At 43.7% G+C, this 19,397-nt stretch overlaps 6 protein-coding genes and 1 non-coding gene across 7 annotated transcripts; 5 read left to right on the forward strand and 2 right to left on the reverse strand.

Annotated features, from left to right (window-relative positions):
- Positions 1-2,163: 2,163 nt before the first annotated feature.
- Positions 2,164-2,929, forward strand: O0I10_009959 (signal peptidase I; the record flags this gene model as incomplete). Its single annotated transcript, XM_058489945.1, has 5 exons — positions 2,164-2,283; positions 2,344-2,505; positions 2,567-2,620; positions 2,684-2,794; positions 2,852-2,929. 5 exons carry the CDS (start codon positions 2,164-2,166, stop codon positions 2,927-2,929), a joined length of 525 nt encoding a protein of 174 aa, XP_058339305.1.
- A 699-nt stretch (positions 2,930-3,628) lies between these two features.
- Positions 3,629-6,869, forward strand: O0I10_009960 (uncharacterized protein; the record flags this gene model as incomplete). The annotated part of the gene is made up of 9 exons (XM_058489946.1): positions 3,629-4,148; positions 4,205-4,232; positions 4,294-4,363; positions 4,419-4,447; positions 4,506-5,030; positions 5,095-5,440; positions 5,506-6,166; positions 6,228-6,749; positions 6,811-6,869. 9 exons carry the CDS (start codon positions 3,629-3,631, stop codon positions 6,867-6,869), a joined length of 2,760 nt encoding a protein of 919 aa, XP_058339306.1.
- Positions 6,870-7,183: 314 nt separating this feature from the next.
- O0I10_009961 (uncharacterized protein) lies at positions 7,184-10,148 on the forward strand (the record flags this gene model as incomplete). Its single annotated transcript, XM_058489947.1, has 14 exons — positions 7,184-7,631; positions 7,696-7,832; positions 7,892-7,958; positions 8,017-8,054; positions 8,109-8,207; positions 8,278-8,323; positions 8,379-8,470; positions 8,532-8,677; positions 8,751-8,951; positions 9,017-9,142; positions 9,201-9,353; positions 9,409-9,531; positions 9,590-9,725; positions 9,783-10,148. 14 exons carry the CDS (start codon positions 7,184-7,186, stop codon positions 10,146-10,148), a joined length of 2,178 nt encoding a protein of 725 aa, XP_058339307.1.
- Positions 10,149-11,652: 1,504 nt separating this feature from the next.
- On the forward strand, positions 11,653-13,049 carry O0I10_009962 (uncharacterized protein; the record flags this gene model as incomplete). Its single annotated transcript, XM_058489948.1, has 7 exons — positions 11,653-11,896; positions 11,963-12,079; positions 12,143-12,360; positions 12,420-12,476; positions 12,534-12,597; positions 12,656-12,803; positions 12,869-13,049. 7 exons carry the CDS (start codon positions 11,653-11,655, stop codon positions 13,047-13,049), a joined length of 1,029 nt encoding a protein of 342 aa, XP_058339308.1.
- A 184-nt stretch (positions 13,050-13,233) lies between these two features.
- On the forward strand, positions 13,234-14,704 carry O0I10_009963 (uncharacterized protein; the record flags this gene model as incomplete). The annotated part of the gene is made up of 9 exons (XM_058489949.1): positions 13,234-13,363; positions 13,441-13,509; positions 13,572-13,663; positions 13,726-13,852; positions 13,910-14,064; positions 14,120-14,233; positions 14,301-14,352; positions 14,411-14,486; positions 14,545-14,704. 9 exons carry the CDS (start codon positions 13,234-13,236, stop codon positions 14,702-14,704), a joined length of 975 nt encoding a protein of 324 aa, XP_058339309.1.
- Positions 14,705-14,821: 117 nt separating this feature from the next.
- Positions 14,822-17,639, reverse strand: O0I10_009964 (uncharacterized protein; the record flags this gene model as incomplete). Its single annotated transcript, XM_058489950.1, has 8 exons — positions 14,822-15,151; positions 15,220-15,362; positions 15,415-15,496; positions 15,556-16,421; positions 16,482-16,737; positions 16,799-17,008; positions 17,061-17,184; positions 17,245-17,639. 8 exons carry the CDS (start codon positions 17,637-17,639, stop codon positions 14,822-14,824), a joined length of 2,406 nt encoding a protein of 801 aa, XP_058339310.1.
- A 1,369-nt stretch (positions 17,640-19,008) lies between these two features.
- On the reverse strand, positions 19,009-19,081 carry O0I10_009965. Its single transcript has one exon. It is a non-coding gene; the product is annotated as a tRNA-Thr (tRNA).
- Between the last annotated feature and the right edge of the window lie 316 nt (positions 19,082-19,397).

Here is a 19,397-nt window from a genome sequence, read left to right on the forward strand (position 1 = left end):
TTTATCAGCTCTACGATATTCATTGTGCCGACCACAATTCACACGCCTATTCTTATATAAACAAAGAAGTTGTTGGGGTCATCATCATTATCATCACACATCTCTTTCGTCTTTTTGATTGCATACATCATCCGCCATCATAATCTGGTAAGTGACAAGGATAGCCTTTGTGGTCCTATAGATTGAGATTACTCATCCAATGATTTCATAGTCCTTCACCACGGCCTCATTATTACATTCATTGTTGTCATTGTGGGCAGCATTTGGTCCTATTCCTGTGGTATGTGGATTATCCTTTCCTTTGATCTTCTATATCAACCTATGTATGGGTAGTGAATCGTCTCCAAAAAGAGGCCTTGCAATGATATGTGTACCTCGTACGCATACTAAGATGGTTATTTCTATCCAAGCGATTGCAGCTGGTAGCTAGTATACGTGATCCCCAGTCCTTGGATGACCTCAACTACGTAACCGTGCGACGAGCAGAAAATGGCTATCCACGTCTCTCAAGCATCGGATGGAAGCCTAAGCAGAAGAGCAATTCATCACACTAAGTTGGTGACCCAAGCACAGTGTTATGGTGATCACAGCAAACGCATTCCCTGAAAGATGTTGTCAGCAACTTTGGTTACATCCGCGACCACAGCTATCATGACCATGTATATACTCCCGTTGATTGGAACGAGAACGAGGATCACGGATGCTGACGCCACGCAAAAGAATTTGCCAAGACATCGATGGCTTCGAATGATCAGCACATGAAGTATTCGATGGTGAAGAGTACCATATATAAGGGGATCTTCAAGTGGTTTCAAAAATGATTTTACCCTTCTCTTCCCAAATTCTCAAAATATGTATAGTAAGTACTTTTATCACGCTATGGAATCTTTTATTAATTGCTTTGTCGAGTAGTCAATAATCCACCAAAATCCGCATTCAAGTCCTATACAGCTTCCATCCGGATCGTGGGCGTGGGTGTGGGCGTGGGTGTGGGCGTGGTCAGGGTCGTGGAGGCAGATACAAGAACCCATGCTATCATGATAACGCCAACAGCAATCATGGACAAAATGATAAGGACCGTCGTATGCATGATGAAAAAGGTCGAGATGATAAACACCTTGCTGCACAAGTACCGGCCATGGCAAACCTAAAGTGTTGGCTACAAGAGACCGTATCAATCCCTGTCATGGTCGCAACAACATCTTTTGGTGCCGGTGTGGATGCCCCTGGTGTTCGCATTGTCCTTCACTATACAGCCATATAGGGTGGCATTATTGGATACGCGCAACAAACAGGCCGAGCAGGTCGTGATGGCTTACCAGCACTCGCTTTGAATGTCAACCCAATCCCAACAGTATTCGTTAAAGAGAAAATCAGATTCCGTCAACATGGCCACACTCGTGATGGTAATCTTTGGCGTGTATTTGAACGAGCAAGTATCTCATCAATACCATGGTATCATTGCTCAACTTTACAATCACAACCAGCCACTGCACCATACGACTACAAGGTGAAGGCCGAAACACATCTCAACAGTACAACTTGACAGTTTCCCGCCTCGTGTAAGCAAGTCATTCACAACAGCGATGGAACAAGGTTAGTTTTACTAATAACGTCATCGAACTATGAATGTGATACTCATACATTCTTCATATATGAACCTAATACTTTGGGATAACGTAGCGCAAAAGCTGATATGAATGGAGTCATATCCAGCAAGTGTTCGATCAATGAGACAACTTTGACCCGTAAACAGGTTGCTGCTGCTCAAGGAAAGAAGATTCAAATGGAGCCTTTCCAAGTCTCTACATGGACTCCCAAGGAGCAACTAGATCCAGTGTGGAAACCCGGGTGAATACAAGAGTCCATTCAATGTTATATATATACAACACCCATGATGAATAAAGCGTGATGTATAATCCTCCTCCTATGACCGCATAACATCCTTGTCAGGAATGCTGTATGTTTTACATGATTAATTAGGCTCCATTCCTATTACACATCGTGCGGGAATGGTGGTTTTATTATGATTGAGTATAGTAGACGAAGGTGAATGGATCAAGGAAATCTAATGCAAGCCTAGCGTTTATCATTGGCTGTAAATTTGTCGTCTCCAAGGCAACGTTTCCAAATCCGAGTGCGCTAGGCAAACATCGCTTCCCGATGGGTCTCTTCCACTTTTTTGGACGCAATGGAGGGAAAATCCTACGAGGTGCAACCTATGCAGTGCAATTCATGTGCTTTGCCCATGTATTCAATCAGTATGTTGCTGAAGCAACCTTTGTAAGTATGCCAATGTGTGTTGATTCCGTGGTCTAAACAACTCTGATCGCTTTCTTCTAGTGTATGGGACCTTCGATGCTCCCCAACTTTAATATGACGGGCGATATTGTTGCAGTGGAGCACATCACGCCACATTTTCGTGGATACCGTATGGGCGATGTTGTTGTATGCATATCACCTGCTGTTCCTGGTCGAGCTGTATTGAAACGCGTCCTTGGTTTGGTAAGTGAGGGCAGTGTAGTATCAACCTCCCGCATGTATACTCAATGGACATGATTTATAGCCTGGTGACAATGTTTGTGTGGATCCAACAGCCAATGAACGGAAATACGTGGATGTAAGGGAAATGCAACATTGATCCAAAGGATGGTTGAGATTAACTATTGTTGATGAAAAAAAGATCCCTGAAGGTCATGTGTGGTTGTCAGGTGACAATTTAAGTAATTCTACCGATTCGCGCTACTATGGACCTGTACCCATGGGCTTGATCAGAGGACGTGTCTTTGCAAGGGTAAGTTAAAAAAGACGAGAAAAGGGTTCACTCGGCTCATCCCTCTCTTTCATCTAGTTATGGCCTGAATGCCGCCTAGTCCAAAACGCATTATTACCCGTGCCTTTCGATGAATACACAAAACAACGTTCCTGATTCCCCCCACCCTCCATATTACTGTTGGTTGCTGTTACTCTCTCTCTCTTATATGCTTTGCATTGTCGTACAGGGCAATAATCTGGGTCCCGCTTTCAATGATTTGCTATCGTCGTCGGGCATGTGTCACTCACTGGCGGTGGTGCATTTGGACAGCTGCTGCTAGCATTGAACAATGATGATGTCAATGTAGTATTATCCGATTGACAATGCGACTTTTTCAACTTCGTCATAGGCATTGATAACTTGCTTCTACCATATTGACAGTGAAATACATATTCTTTGTCCTGTGAAATGTGGCCCCTTTCCAATTCTTTGTTATTCATTGTGGAACCCAAGACAATGCATCCATCTCACATTCATTGTTGTAGTAGTATTGTGTACAACCCACTCCTAGATAACCTACTTTTGCACGTGTCATTCATGGATCAAAGATCAATGTATTATAAGAATAGGATATGGGTTCATGTATGAGCCCAGAATCATCACCCACACACAAAGGGAGGGGGTTCAAGTTGAAACATGTCATTCGGCAAAGTATTGCCAAGCCGGATTTTCCGAGAACTGGAAGCTTTCAAGCGGCGCATTAGAACTTTGCAAAAATGGTTTTGCCGTGGGTTGATCCGTGATACTTGTGGTCTTCTTCCGCGTTAATTTTAGAGCCAACGTTTGGACAAAGCCTTCTCTACCATCGTCTCAATGAGCGATCAGGACCGATATAGTTCCAATCAGCAGCCGCATTCGAACAGTTCGTCCATCCTTAATGGTAGCGACAATTCAACGACACCGTCGGCCTTTTGGCGTAATCCAGCATTCTCTTCTTCCAACAATGTCCCTGCTCGCATGCGACCCATGGAATCCCCTCCTCAACCACCACCACCCTCACAACCACTTGGCAGAGAAGATATGTTTAGACGTCATGAACCACCCGTCTCTTCATCACCCACACTGAATATGGCACCAAGGATACCCTCCTATTCTATTCCAATGTCTCAACAAGCACCGCCTACACTTCCCCGACCCTCCCCACTGCCACCAGGCTATGAACAGCAGCAACAACAACAACAACAACCACTACCACCACTCTCATCATCATCACCATCATCATCCTCTCCTCAAGCATTACAACAACAACAACATACATCACCACCCCAACAACCAATCAGAAACTCAAGCCCAAATGCATCATCAGGACGAAGAACGAGAATCACTCGTGCCTGTAAGTTTATATGCATGATAATACATTCATTCACTCACTCACTCATCTCTTGATAGGCGATACATGTCGACGTAAAAAGATCAAGTATGTGCATAATATACTATCATTGTGGGAATATCGTGACTGAGCTTTTTCTGGCATCTAGATGCGACGTTGACACTGCTTTCCCATGCACCACCTGCAAACAATACGATTGGGAGTGCACCTTCAATGATGTAAGTGATACATAAAAGCAAAAGAAGTTTCTTTTAACTAACCTTTCGCTTGTAGACTGCCAAAAAGCGTGGACCTCCTAAAGGGTAAGAGAGCTCTCTTTCAAAATGCAAGGCGTGTATATTGATAAGGACATCTCTTTAGATACATTGAGAGTTTGGAGACTCGGTTGAAAAAGATGGAAGAGCTATTGGAACAAATGCAATCTGGCAAACCCTCAGCAGTCAAGGAAGAACCATCCTCGTCATCATCATCATCATCAGCTGCAGCTATGGAAAGAGACACTACACCACATAAGCGGAAACGTTCGCAAGATGAATCGGTTGCCTCTTCTTCTCGAAACCCAGATGACAAAAGTGATGACTTATCAGACGGCGGCAACAAAGTAGTCCGATACCATGGCAGCTCATCTGGCTTTTATCTGATGCGTAATATGTTACCCAATGACGCCAAGCCATCTGATCACGGCATATCCATGCAACCCGTTGGCAGTGATACGTTTCCTACACCCAGCACAACGCCGGCTTATCGCATCCGAAAGTTGAATGGCTTTGATGACGACTTGATGCTTGTTCGGGATGCCATGGATTCCGAGAACAGCAAAGGCAAAGATACCGAACGTATGGATGACCTCGTGCCTCGCAAGATCATGGATACTTTAATATATGTGTAAGTTATTATAGGAAATACACAAACCACTTTGTGTCTACTCACACAAAAAATATGTTGTTAGCTATTTTGACATGGCCAATGCTACCTTGCCCATTGTCAACAAGCAGGAATACTTGGATGCCTATCATGGACAAACTCAATCGCCACCCTCATCGCTCTTGACATACGCCATTTGTACCTATGCTTGTTTCATGATAAGCTCGGAGCACCCTGTTTTTCAAGAATGTGGCATGAGCTGTGATCAAGTGTTTCACGCATTGATTGACAGAGCCAGTCAGCTGATTCGTCGGGATTATTTGACATCGGGCATATCGACCATCAAGGCACTTGTGATCCTTTGCAGTCAACCTACCTATTCTACAAGTTCGTACCGTAATTGGATCTTGGCTGGTATGGCTGTACGCATGGTAAAGTGTCAACAACAACTCTTTAAAGGCGCTCTCAAATCACTCATACGTCATATCCATCATAGGCACAAGATCTAGGATTGCATCGTACGTTACGTAATGAAGAAGCATCCAAAGATCACATTGAAGCTCGAAAGCGACTCTGGTACAGTGTCTATGTGACGGATCGTTGGTGTTGTGCAGCCATGGGACGACCTTTGGCTATTGCGGACTCTGATTGTGATGTGGATTTGCCTGATCCCAAAGGCACGGGTCACGAGGATTACAATATCTTTGTCAATTTCATCAAACTCTCTGGCATTTTGGGTGAATTATTACGGCGTATTTATTCGCCCAAAGCCAAGGCGGCAGGATACAAAGGCGTGGTAGTGGAACAAACAGTGGCCAGCTTACAAAAGATGCTTGATGATTGGCTTGAGCAATTACCGGATGATTGCAAGATCAGTGCTGAAGACCTTACTGAGATACATCGAGACCCAGGTCGTTTTGCTCATTCCAAGAAATTGGAACAAGGTGGACCCTTGACGGTGTGTTACCATTCCATCACGCTTCTTTTGCATCGACCTTTTATTGTCCTTGACGAGCAAAATGATGAGGGGAATCAAGAAGAAAACAAATTGTTCAAAGAAGCATCACGCCGATGTTTGGAAGCTGCCAAACTCACCATTGAAATCGCACGTGTGGTACCTGCACCCAGCATAGCACGTTTTGGTTGGAACTTTTCAGGTACGTCAAGGTTGCTTTCTTATTCATCTCTCTCCACTCACCCCCTCCATGTGATATGTAGTGTATGCTGTATTCCAGGCTACATTGATCCATGTATACAATTGCACAAGCACGGATGCCAATATCAGCAAAGAGGCTCACGATTATGTCCATATCGGCAAGGAATGTTTGACAGCATTGACACGTGACATCCCTTATGGTCCACCCATCATTCCATTCCTAGAAAAGCTCATTGCTCTTCTTGGCGCTGACTCTTTCAAACGTAAAAAGGAGGATGAATCGGACCAACAACAACAACAGCAAGAACAATCAAGCTTGTCATCAGGAAATGGTAGTACAAACGCATCATCCAACGCAACAGCAGCAGCAGCAACAACAACAACAACAGGATCAGCCATGGCATCCTCCAATACAGCATCAGCAGCACAACAACAACAACAACAATCCTCGAATGGCTCTCCTATGAGTGTGCAGCAAATCGTCGCTGAAAGTACAGAACCACCAGCACAAGCAACATGGCAACAACTCTTTTCGTCTGCTGGAACACCATTTACCAATGATTCGACAGGATTTGATTTGCAAGGTAACGTGATTTGATGATTCAGTTAAATGGGGGAATAAGCTAATGACTCAAATTCCAATAGCATGGACCAACTTTTTGTCAGGAAGCCAATCCACCGATCCGCTATTTTTCATACCATAACTTTTCTCTCTTTCAAAAAACAATCAGCCTTATCACGGTAGAATTCCCTGCATATCACAAAAAAAGAGACACCATTGCTATAATATAATGAGGGCTTTATTGGGGGACTTGACAATGATACAAATGGATACAAAGAGATCATTTAAATGAGGTTGATTGTTGTGAATGAACGAACAATGAAATGGGGGATAATTCAGGAGGAGGATGTCAAGGTGCGACATGCATAAAAATGAATGATTTCAAGACACGCTCTCTTTTGTGTTTCTTTACTTAACACACACACGCAACAACGACGACCACGACTCTTTGTCTTTATGCAATCCGATCGCAACCCAAAAACGACACCTATACGAGCGGGTGAATTGCCTTCTGATCCAGCTTCATCGCCTCTACGATTTACTGATACGGGCACCACCAGTCCTCAAGACAATGCGCGCATTAACTCGTTTGGTTTGCGTGGATCCTCCGTGTCACCCATTGCCCCTCATTTCGCAAGCAGTGTTCATTCCAGTCAGTCCGATCTCCATTTATCGACGACGCCTGTGGTGCATCGTTCCACTTTGGCTGTGGGTGGTGGTCCTGGTGGTCCTGGTGGTGGACCTCTTGAATCGTTTTCTACCTATCGGCCTCTCTTTCCCGATATGAGCATGCTACGAGCCGATTCTCGTGAAGACCGACTACGACTCTTGCGAAGTGATGCTCAACAAATGAATCTCACCAAAGCAGCTATCTTCTATGCCGAAAAGATCATGGCCATCACAGGTACGACGTATCATCCTATCGAGCATGAAAGGAATAGGATATTGATCTAGAGCATTTGGATTAGATGATGCAACGGATGTCTATTGGCTTGCTCAAGCCTATTATGATTCCAATCAATATGAACGTGCTCTGGATCTCTTGAACAAGAAAAAGACGCTCAACAAAAGTGTTCATTGTCGCTATCTCGCTGGGCTATGTGCTGTAAGTGATTCAACCTTCTATCCATGTCCTATGAATGATGATCCATTAACAATATCCAGAATGCTCTTGAAAATTGGCGCGATGCATTGGATTATTTGGGCCCTGAAAATCCTTTTGCGGATAAAGGTAGGATTATACATCATACAGACCTTATGTGGAGATGTCTTATATATACCTGTTTTAGACTTCAAACATGACACTGACATGGAAGGACGCATCAAGGTTGGTACAAACATGGGCTGACATATAACACACACATCACTCAACACTCTTTAGTTGGAATCCATCATGTGCTATGTACGAGGCAATGCGTATCTACAGTTGAAGGAAATTGAAAAGGCCAAGAAATGTTTCAAAGAGGCACTCTCCGTGGACGTGCGATGTTATGACGTTCGTATATACAGATCTTGCACTACCGATACAAAGCTCACCTTGTTTTTTATAGGCATTAGAAGCTCTTTTCCAATACAATATGCTCGATGAAAGGGCAGGTGAGTTTTGAACTTTGGATCTTGGGATAGCATCATGTATAACCTTCAAAGGTAGAATGGGATTTCATCATGACCCTACCCTATGACGAACATTGTGGACAAGACGCTGATTTATTTCGATCCCTTTACATGTTGCATTTGAAGCGGGTAATACTTTTGAATTTCTAGCATCATGGCCCATGGCATCTTACGTATACTTGCGATATAGCATTCACATACAGAGGAACTTCAAGAAGCTCAAGCGAGGGTGGAGGAAGATCATCGTCTAAGTAAAAGTTTGGATGTCATGCACAGCACAGCAGAAGCTTTACTGGCTGAAAGCAAGTTTGAAGAGTGTGCCAAAGTATGTGAGCAGTAAGTATTGTTGGGCGCGCAACGTGTAGGGTAGGGTGCTAGTATGCCGATCCCATCTCACATCGAATTCTAGGATAGAGCAACAAGATGCCCTGTATACCAAATCCATTCCTGCCTATGTCACCTGTCTCTATGAACTTGGAGAAAAGAGCAAACTCTATGAATTGGCGCAAGATCTTGTGGACAAGCTCAATGACAATCCAATATCGTGGTATGCGGTTGGCATCTATTACATGTACATTAAGCGTTATGGCGAAGCAAGGCGCTATTTTAGGTATGTGTGTGTGTGTGTGTGTGGATCACGAGGAGACGAACCAGATTTCTGATGCTCGAGGTTAGCCAAGCAACGACCATGGATCCTTATTTTGAAGCATCTTGGCTGGGTTATGGACATGCATTTGCAGCAGAGAACGACCATGATCAAGCCATCAATGCCTATCTCACATGTAGCAAGCTGATACCTGGGTACGTACATGAAGCGAATGTTGTTGTTTTTATCCACTAATAACACCGCCACTATTAGCTCCCACCTTCCCTATCTTTATATTGGCATGGAGTACATGAAGCAAAACCTGGTGGATACAGCGCACGAATACTACAAAAAGAGCCTGCTAAAGTGCACCACGGACCCGTATTTGATGAATGAATTCTGCACGCTTTATTATCGGAAAGAGGAGTAAGTTTTGAGGAATAGAGAATGAGTGGAAGGGAGCTGATGATATATACGATAGATATACCAAGGCATTGGAGTTTGCAAGGAAGGCGTTGAAATTTGCAAGGAATCGACAGAGTGAAAAAAGTGCCTTATGGCCAAAGTTATGGTCCAATCTTGGCCACATTTACAGGCGGATGGGGTAACGTGTGGATTGATGATGTTATGAGGCAATTGGCGTTAATCCTTCTTCCTGATAGCGACTATGATCGTGCATTAAGGTGCTTCAACGTCACATTGATCAAAGACCCACACAACGCAGACGCACACGGCGCTATTGGTATCATTTATTACTTGCAAGGCAAATACTCTGATGCTGTCACAAAGTACCAAGAGGTAGGTTGGGGGGGGTTACTTTTATCTCTCTTTGTCCTCCTCATGGCTTCTTTTTAGGCACTGCGAAACTCAAAATCCAGCAGCTTACTTTTGCAATTGATTGATCGTGCATTGATGCAATCCACCAAAGAACCTATCATGTCGGCTATCTATCGAGATCACCGTGAGACAGACGACCTATTCGCACCACTACGAAAAACGCCTCTGGAAGATATCGAGCTCAAGAAGGATTATCTTGAAGAAGAAATTGCTGCATTAGACGCACAACAACAACATCAAATGATGGAGGATGGCGGAGGTGGCGGTGGTGGCGATGCTCATTCACCCAAGGATACCACAACATCGGGCAGTATTGTAGATGAGGAATCTCTACTCATTGATGAAGGCGATCTACGACCCAATATGTCTAGAGAATGGTTATAAAGTTTCCCTTTTGTTGTAAATAACTTTTTTTAGATGAAATTATCTTTTTCTACATTCATCTCATCTGCCAGACTACTGCTGGTTACACATATCAATTTAATGCCTTCTTGTCAATATTATATTAATTACGTGCTGCTTATTGTTGGCTTGAGTGAGGTGTGGGTGGCGAAGGGATGACGACATGTGATAGTGGACCTACATACTCACACTCTAAGCGATCTCCCGCGGCTTTTGGGATATGTTGGGTTTAGTGGGATGATATGATAGTAGTAGCCTCCTCATCGGTCCTCGTCATTACTAATACGAATACTACTCGTAATGGAGCAGTATCTTTCACACCATTGTATTTGTAGCCATCTTGTCAACTATAATAACCCTATGCAAGCTTCATCGTCCGATATCTATTCGCGCGTTGATCAAATGGGGAAATACTAGTATAATAAACTAGGGCGTTTTGTAACACTTTGCATTGGTGAAATGGGACATGTCGTGGTACGCTCTTTGTTGAATTCAGCAACGGGTGGCATGATCCGAAGACACAAGTTGTAAAAGCTCTTGTACTACAGAAAAAGGTTCGAACAAGAACAAGCAAAAGAGCATTGTTCAATGTTGCACCGTTGTAGTACTTTTTTGAATCCCAAAAATCCTAACGACTGCACATGTATACCATTGCTATATACTACGAGGTTGTTGTTTGCAAAGGATTTGATTTGTGTCGGTGGTTATTCATTTTATGATACCCCTTGCCATGTTCCTGGTTGCTGCTCTCCCGCATTGAAGGACAAGCTTGTGAAACATGTGTGGAGAGCACAAGCTATAAAGTCTAAAAAGCCGCGCTTGGTCGCTTTTTATCCAACTTGGCGTTACACGTATTTCCATTTAACTCAGCGACCTTATGCAGATGATGATGATGCCATTTGAACATGTTTGACATCGAGTCATAGTTTATAAACAAAGAACTCTTTTTGAATGGGCTCAATGCTGTTGACAATGAGTAGGAGGTTTATGCATCCTCGATAAGCCCCCGATTCTATCATGTTCCTTAGTAGATTGTATGAGCCATCCTCCATCACGGTTTTACCAAATACTATTAAGGCTGGCTCTTAAACGGAAGAAGGAGCTTACCAATGTTGTATATCGTATGGAGGGATGTGTAAATGGAAATGTGAAGAACGAGGAGTACCACAGATGAGGACCAACAATTTATCTCCAATTACTACCAGCCTTCTGGAATAGATACAAAGAGAGCAATCCACAGCCTGATAATGTCAGGAACCTTCTGTAGTCTCATACGTACAACTTTGTTATCCAATAAGGCCACAGAGGACACAAATGCAAGGACCACGAAGAAACGTGACACAGCCACGACAACAAAAAACTGTAACGTTAACATGGTGGCTCACACACACACCGCTATTGAGATAATCATCGACAATTTTATCTTCTGATGATGGCTGTACGACCTTTGCTCTTTCGCTTGCTTTTATAATCTCTCCATGGTGTTATGAGTTGGCGAGATATCTTGCGCCTTTTAGCCCAACGATCCAAACGTTTACGGAAAAACATGAAATCAACTGACGGCGTCGCTACTAACGGTGAACAACCCGTATTTAATAACGGCTCATGCATATCAAGCACTTCTTGCACTGAGAATACCTCTGTTTCCACCACCATCCATCGTTACGAAGGCAATCGACGCTTCCATAATGAGCAGGATGTCAACTATTTGTTGCCTACGGATACGGAAGGTGCGTGTGTGCATGTGTGTGTATGTGTTCATCATCATAAAGTACTAAAATCCCACCCAAAAAAAGAGGATGATCGTGTCAATCAACAACATTGGCTTATTCGTGAAGCCTTTGGATCCCATTTCAGCGCCCCTGTACACGATCTTTTAGAAAACGGCACAAAAGTTCATGATGCTGGATGCGGTTCGTTACTACAACAATAGCACTTTTTAAAGAATCCTCACTCACTTTGTTGTATGCACATAGGCCCTGCCACCTTTACTTTGGAGATGAGCAAAATGTATCCTGCTTCCAATTTTATTGGCACGGATGTTTCTCCACGTTTCCCTGAATCCATCAAGCCCAAGAATTGTACATTTCAAGTATACAATGTGACATTGCCGTCCCCTTTTCCTGAAAACTATTTTGGCTATGTCCATCAACGCCTACTTATTCTGGGTCTTTTGAAGGATGATTGGCCCAAGGTAAATGATCTTTTTCATCTGAGGGTGTTGCACGAGTTGACCTTTTTTGATAACAACAGGTGATCAAGCGCCACATGGATACCCTGAAACCTGGTGGATGGATAGAATTGACAGAGGTAAAAAAGAAAAAGGGACCTTGTCTTCTTCCTGTAACTAATGAGTCTTTTCTTTAGGTCAGCTACCTCAAGGAACACTTGAAGAATGCTGGTCCCCATATATCTCAATGCATGGACACCAGTAAGCCTGATATTTTTTCCTACATGCTTCGTTCAAGAGACTCAATGATGCGCTTTAGTGTATTCGGTGGTTGCAGGAGCTGGTCTTCACCCTAATGCTGGTCCGGATCTTGAACGTATTCTTAAAGAAGCAGGCTTTATTAACGTGGAAACGGTTACTTTTTACATGCCAATCAAGCATAGCGGGAAAATTGGTGATCTCTTTTGGTACGTACAACAACATGATGAGAGGGGGGGAGTTGTATTATGATTGACACGTACTCGCATCATAGGGAGGATATCCAGATGGGCTGTAATGCGGCGTTGAAATATTTCATCTCCATGGATCCTTCTTTCAAAGAGCCGGGTGCCATGCAACGGTATCTCGAATTGATCGGTGATGAATGCTCAAAGAACTTGACCAGCATGCCCTGGATGCGTGTATATGGCCAAAAGCCTGATAATAATAATTAGCATTTGATATACCTTTGAAGCATTAAATAAACACATCATGCAGTGCATGGGTAATGTACCAGTACCGGTTTTCAGGGTCAACCAGAATGTTGTCATTGCCGTGGCTGGCTGGCTGGCTGGCTGTACTATAGCAACGGAGCTTGACAGCAACGTAAATATGCACCCTTTTTCTTCAACCACTTCAATGTCACGCCTTCGTAATTCCGTATTGAAGCTACCCAAGATACCCACCTTTGTTGATTGGAACAAGCAGTTCAAGTCGAAAGGCTCCATGCACCTTCCTCGAGCCACATTGGCCGATCCCAAAGTAGCAGGCAAGTCTCGCTCCTTGACCATGACACACAACGATCGATCTCGAGTTGCTGATTTTCCAGGGTCTCTTCAACAATAGAGCTCGCCCTTTCAAAAGTCAAACTACCCTCCAATCCATCCGAAATGACAGCTGTTGAGCTGTATCCAGGTAAGGAACGGCCATTGGGTGTTCTTCAAGGATATTCATTCATGGGGTGGGGACACTTTAAGGTTTTGGTGCTTGGACCGCTGCTATGGCCAATGCAGGTTTCAAACGTATCATTTCTTTGGAGAACAATACAAAGTATGCAAAGTGGATGGGGGTAAGGATACATCATCTATGTCTCTCTCTCGTCCAATGATCACTCAAAAGAAAAACATCTAGAACATTGCAGAAGAATCACAAGGCGTCGTTGAAGTGGTCAAAAAAGATGGTTACGACTGGGATACTTATCTTGACCTCAAAAAACCTGAATTCTTGGGAAACCTGGTTGATGAAGATTGGTCCAAAGGTAAAATACATAGCAAGTACATGGGAAGGGAGAAGACTAAGATGATGTATTCCTTAGTTCATCCAAACATCCTGTTTACTGGTACGCTTCCACGATCCTCCCGGGGTGAACAATTGCTAGCTCAGTTTACGACATGTATCCACAACAAGATGGCAATGCATACCAATGGTCGAATTCAAATGTTAATGTGGATACCTGAAATCCTTTATGCGGTAAATACGAATGGACCATGAAAAAGTGGATCCCATATCTCATACCCCGCTTTAGAAATTCACTGCACCTCCTGGCTCGACCGCAAGATGCAAAATGGGTATCGTAGCCGACGCTTGCGTAGACATTGAACTTGTTCACGTTGCAAAGGCCCCGGAAATGTATCCTCATGTAAGTAAATCATTGGATGGGTATCTACGAGACACATACGGCTGATACATGAGCTTCATTGTTGTAGACGGATTACTATTTGACCAATGTGATACCATTTGAAAACAAAAAGATACAAGGTATGTGGTGGAATGGCTTTCAGGGGTAAAAGAGTAAAAGAGACTCATCCTATTATAGCACCATGGGATGTCTTTGAATATGTATTGAAGCATCTTTTCGTGATGCAACGACAGCCCCTTTCGAAAATGATAAAGTAAGCAACACATTGATGGATTGAATGGGATGGAATTTAACCTAGGTTTTGTATACAGAACATTGGGCCCAGGAGCAGAAATCATCTTATCACGGTTGTCCTTTGATCCATCCATTGAAGTTGGCCATTTGACAGTAGAACAAGTAGATGAAGTCGCATGCAAGTTTGATCAATGGCCATTACGTCCCCGCGTGCTCTTTGAATTTGATTTCGATTAGAAACCCCCTCCTCTCTCTCTCCCTCTCTCTCTCCATGCATATTCCTTATTACTGTCGCATACTCGCATTATTCCATCAGCATCTTGTACAATTGATGTATTATTATAAAAAAGTCAACTATAGATCGTCTTCTTCATCTTCAGGTAAAAACCCGCCTCCTGCTGCAGACTCTTCTACAACAAATCCACCTCCTGCTACAGCATGACTGCTAGACTCTTCATCGCGATGTCGGTCCCTTAAGAACGATTCATACCCACTGGTGGTGGTGGTGGTGGTGGTCGATGATGCATTTGGTTCAGAGATGGGATGATGATGGTTGCTATAATCTCGTTCCAGCCGAGCCTTGATCAACACACCAAGAATAAGCTTGCGCCATCGATCGTATACTTGCTTTTCATGCTTCTCAATTGCCTTATTGGACTCTGTTTGCTCGTATTCGTCCCATGCCTTTGAGAATAAATGGGTGATCAGACATCATCCACCGATAAAGCTAGCACATGTGGATATAAACGTACCTCTAGTAAGATATCTTTGTTCTCTTTGGCAATCACAATGCCATTAGTAACAGGAACCGATCGATGTCGCACAAACTCGAAATCCACAACAGCCTCGGCAAAGTCAATACCCAATCTGCGAGCTATTTTGCCAATCCCTTGAACTAAGGATTTCTTAGTAGACCATTCCTATATATCCATTAACCTGTAACTTACTAGGAATATGAGCTGCCCCTTTAGGCAACATACTTGATGTGAATAAATCAACTCGACCGTAGCTATTCCGTGGCACGACACCCTATCAAACAAAGCATCGTTTAATCCTTAAATCAACCTCTTCTCGGGGGTCACACTTACATCGATTACAGGTGGTGGTGTGTAGTTCTCGGTCTGCCATTCGCCATAACATGCGACTTGTAATACATGACCTTCCTGCTTGGCTAATTCTTGAGCACGCTTCTTTTCGGTGGTGACAGCACGAGCATTCACGCGTTTGACAGGTTGTTCACCATCACGAATGACACGACCATGTTTCATCCATGTCTCAGCAGTGTGCACAGGCTTGACACAAGACCTTGGATAAATCATTTCATTGCGGATTCGGCCTAGTACTGGTTCTCTTGGATGCAGCACCTCGAATTTCTTCAAATGGCGTTCCAATGCATAAAGTGGATGGTTGTTGAAGGCTGATATGGATGTTGGCATCGGTTCTTTTGATTCCATGCGTTCCATTTCTTCTTGTTCACGCGCATAACGTTCGTCGTCATCGTTGTTGTTGTTGTTGTCGTGTCGTATACGATGATAAAAGCCATCCCACCATGATCTCATACCCGCCTCTTTTTCTCGTTTGGTGAGCTCTCTTTCACGTAAGCGTCGTGCTTTGGCGATACTAAGTGCATAACGTCGTGTCACATCCACACATTTTCCATGGTTGCCTTGATCAAACGCAAGCACACATGACAAGAAATTTTGCTTGTCGCCACTGCTAGGATGCATCGCTTTGGGTTGATCATAGATACTCCGTATGGGGTCAACACATATCCAACGGCCATGATGAGGATTGTATACTTCAGCCCATACAGTGGGTGACTTTCCTTTGGTTGCCTTGAGTTGCTCATCCAGATCTTGGCCTGGTTCTAATCGTGGTCTTGGAGCACGTAACGGGAATTTGGGCTTTCGCTTTGGTGCACTAGCATCATGATCATCACCATCATCTTCACTTGCTAAAAATAAAGCATGGTGTTAGTTTCTTCTTGCTGCAAGCACTCACAAGGAGAACTTACGTTCATTACTTTGGGATGTCTTTGAAGAAGAAGAAGATGAAGGGCGTTTGTTGGTGGTGGGTATGCGATAGGGTACTGGCTGCAATGAACATACGAGACGTGCATCAAATCCCAAGGAACGAATCACTGCCACAAAGAGCTCAGCAGATGTATCACGGCATCCGGATTGATCAACAAGCTTCTTCAAAAGATCCACGCTGCTTGTAATACTTTCTCCATCGAGCATATCACGTTTCTCTAGTTCTTGCTGAATAGGCTGTAAGATACAAAAAATCAGTCATTCTGGGGTGGGCTACAAGAGACAATATGATAATTACCTGATGATCCGATTCCCAATTGATATTTTGTGAGTTGAGAAAATCAAATTCGTCGTAAGCACGGGTGACAGGTCCAATGCCAGTGAGCTTAAAATAGGATTTCCACCATCCAAGTAGTGCTTTGATTGCACCGGCAAACTTGCTTTCGGATTCTTCATGTTGTCGACATTGATGTTGAATATGCTCGGGGACACATGAAAGGGATGCTGCCTATTATCATATGCTTAGTAGATGCTTGCTTCTTCTTGTTGGTTATGATTACCTGTACTTCACTTGAAGAACACCATCGGTTACGGATAGCAAAATGGGCAACCAGTAACACCACATGGCTGTGATTCAACCATTCTCGCATATTACGCTCATACGCCTGCTCCCATTTTGATTTTCTAGAGCCAAATTACACTTGAGTTACACATATACAGCAATCCAATAAGTAGTTGACCTACTTTAAGACTGCACGTGGCGCCTCAAACACGACTTCGACATCTTGATAGGTGACAGGCTGCTCATCCTCTACGCCCTCCTCCTCCTCCATATCGGCTGCTGTCGTGGGTGCTGCTGACATGTCAATATGCTCCCAATCCATATGGTCATCGCTATCCGAATCGGAGTGCCCGTCATTGCCATTGTGTGGTGGTGGTGGTGTTGATGGTGCCGATGCTTCCAATGGCGATCCATTGTCAGAAGGTTTGGTGCTGGGGTGGTTGTCTTTTTCAAGTGCTTTCGCTTCGTCTGTTTCACCATTGTCTGTATTCAATCGAGTCGATCGTCGAGTGCGTTTCCTTGGTGTGGAATTACTAGCATCGGTGGTGTTCTTCGCTTTGGTGCGACGTTTTGGCATAGTTTGAAGAAAAGGTGCTGAAATTAAACTTGGCTTGTGCTGCGCATGGATAAGCTCACCGGGATTCATGCAAGATGGCGTGCTGTGTGACATATCGCAAGTGAGGAGTATATCCATATGGACGACAATGAGGCTTCTATTACAACGACCCTTGCCTGAATGATAATGTGTTGCTAGAAGTGATTCCCTCTTCAATTCCTATCATCATGTTTTTTATCTTCCATGCCCAAATAAAGGCCCTATATGTCATTCTCACCAATCTACTACGCTCTTTCTCTAAATACTGCTTACGCGTGATCAGCAAGTCTGACACGTCGTGTCATCAATGGATGAACATCGACAACAATGAAGTGCCCGATACTTGGGCTCGTTGATTAGCATACACTCATGTTGATTTTGTCACCTTCACGATATGACTTTTGATGCCGTAGTTTTCGGCTACCTACTGGAATCCCCATCCGTATAGAACAAGTGTCTCTATGAATCATGTTTAAATACTAGCAATCCACCTGCACAATCGCCCAAAAGACTCTAAAAAAGCACACGCAATACAGTGTTGGTCCAAACCTGAGCTGGTAAACCAATGGCCAGAGATAGCTAGATCAGTCCACAGAATAAAGTACAGACGTAAGATAGAGATTTATTGTATCAAAATGAGGGGGATATTTATACATGTTTGTTATCTATGATATCGAGGGTGCAGTCAATGAGACGGACTTTGCATGATTACATGCAAAAGATGATGATGTCGTATATCCTTTTGCGTCGTCTGGCGGTATGGCACCGTAGCCAGGGATGTAAACACCTCTTTACAACTACCCGCTCAATATAGACAAGAACTATGATTCACCGGATCAAAAGCTAAAGATTTATTCTCGGCGTTGCAGCAGCCTTTTATAAAGGCTGCTCAGCACCGCAGCATGTGCAACATTACAAATCTAAAATATCATCCGACAATGAGGCGGGGTTTGCTCAGCCAAAGGCTACAACTGTCGCAGCCTTTGGCTGAGCAATCTCTTTTGGCAAACTACGCCTCATCATCTTTTACTTGCAATCATGCAAAGCCCACTGACACCGCCACATCACCAAGCCCATCTTCTACTTCGCCACCTTTGCCAAGCCCATCTCCTTGACCGCGCCCATGATATCATAGATAACCAACATATATAAATATCCCCTCATTCTGATACAATAAAACATTATCTTACGTCTGTACTTTATTCAGTGTACTAGTCTTTCTATCTCTGGCCATTGGTTTACCAGCTCAGATTTGGACCGACACAACAACTAGCTAGATCACGTGATTTACGGCAACAAAAAGGCAAAATGATCACTTTAACATCGCTTTTCGGATTCAATTGATGCGTTATGCCTACTACTGGAATCGAACCAGTGACCTTCCGCTTACTAGGCGGACGCTCTGCCAACTGAGCCAAGCAGGCTCAATTATCGAAAATCGAGATACATCAAGGACCCGTCAACTTCCTTATTTGGAAGGTGCTTCAATTTATCTCGAAAAACTTTGTCAATTCAGCGGAGGTGCCGTAGAATACGATGAAAAAGATACCATGAAGTTTTGGGAGCTCACTGTTGAGCAATTTCAAACGAAAGGTTGAAGTTGACATAGATTGGTCGGGAAAAAGTGGTGATTTTGCCAACATGGCTGTGCTTTAAAAGAGAAATGGGTGCGTGCCTTATTACACTGGAATTATCAGCAGCAATTAACCTTGCATGGTCATCAAGTCATTCCTCATGATT

This window comes from Lichtheimia ornata (genome assembly GCF_029851405.1).
Source record: "Lichtheimia ornata isolate CBS 291.66 chromosome Unknown scaffold00062, whole genome shotgun sequence".
Lineage (NCBI taxonomy): Eukaryota > Fungi > Mucoromycota > Mucoromycetes > Mucorales > Lichtheimiaceae > Lichtheimia > Lichtheimia ornata.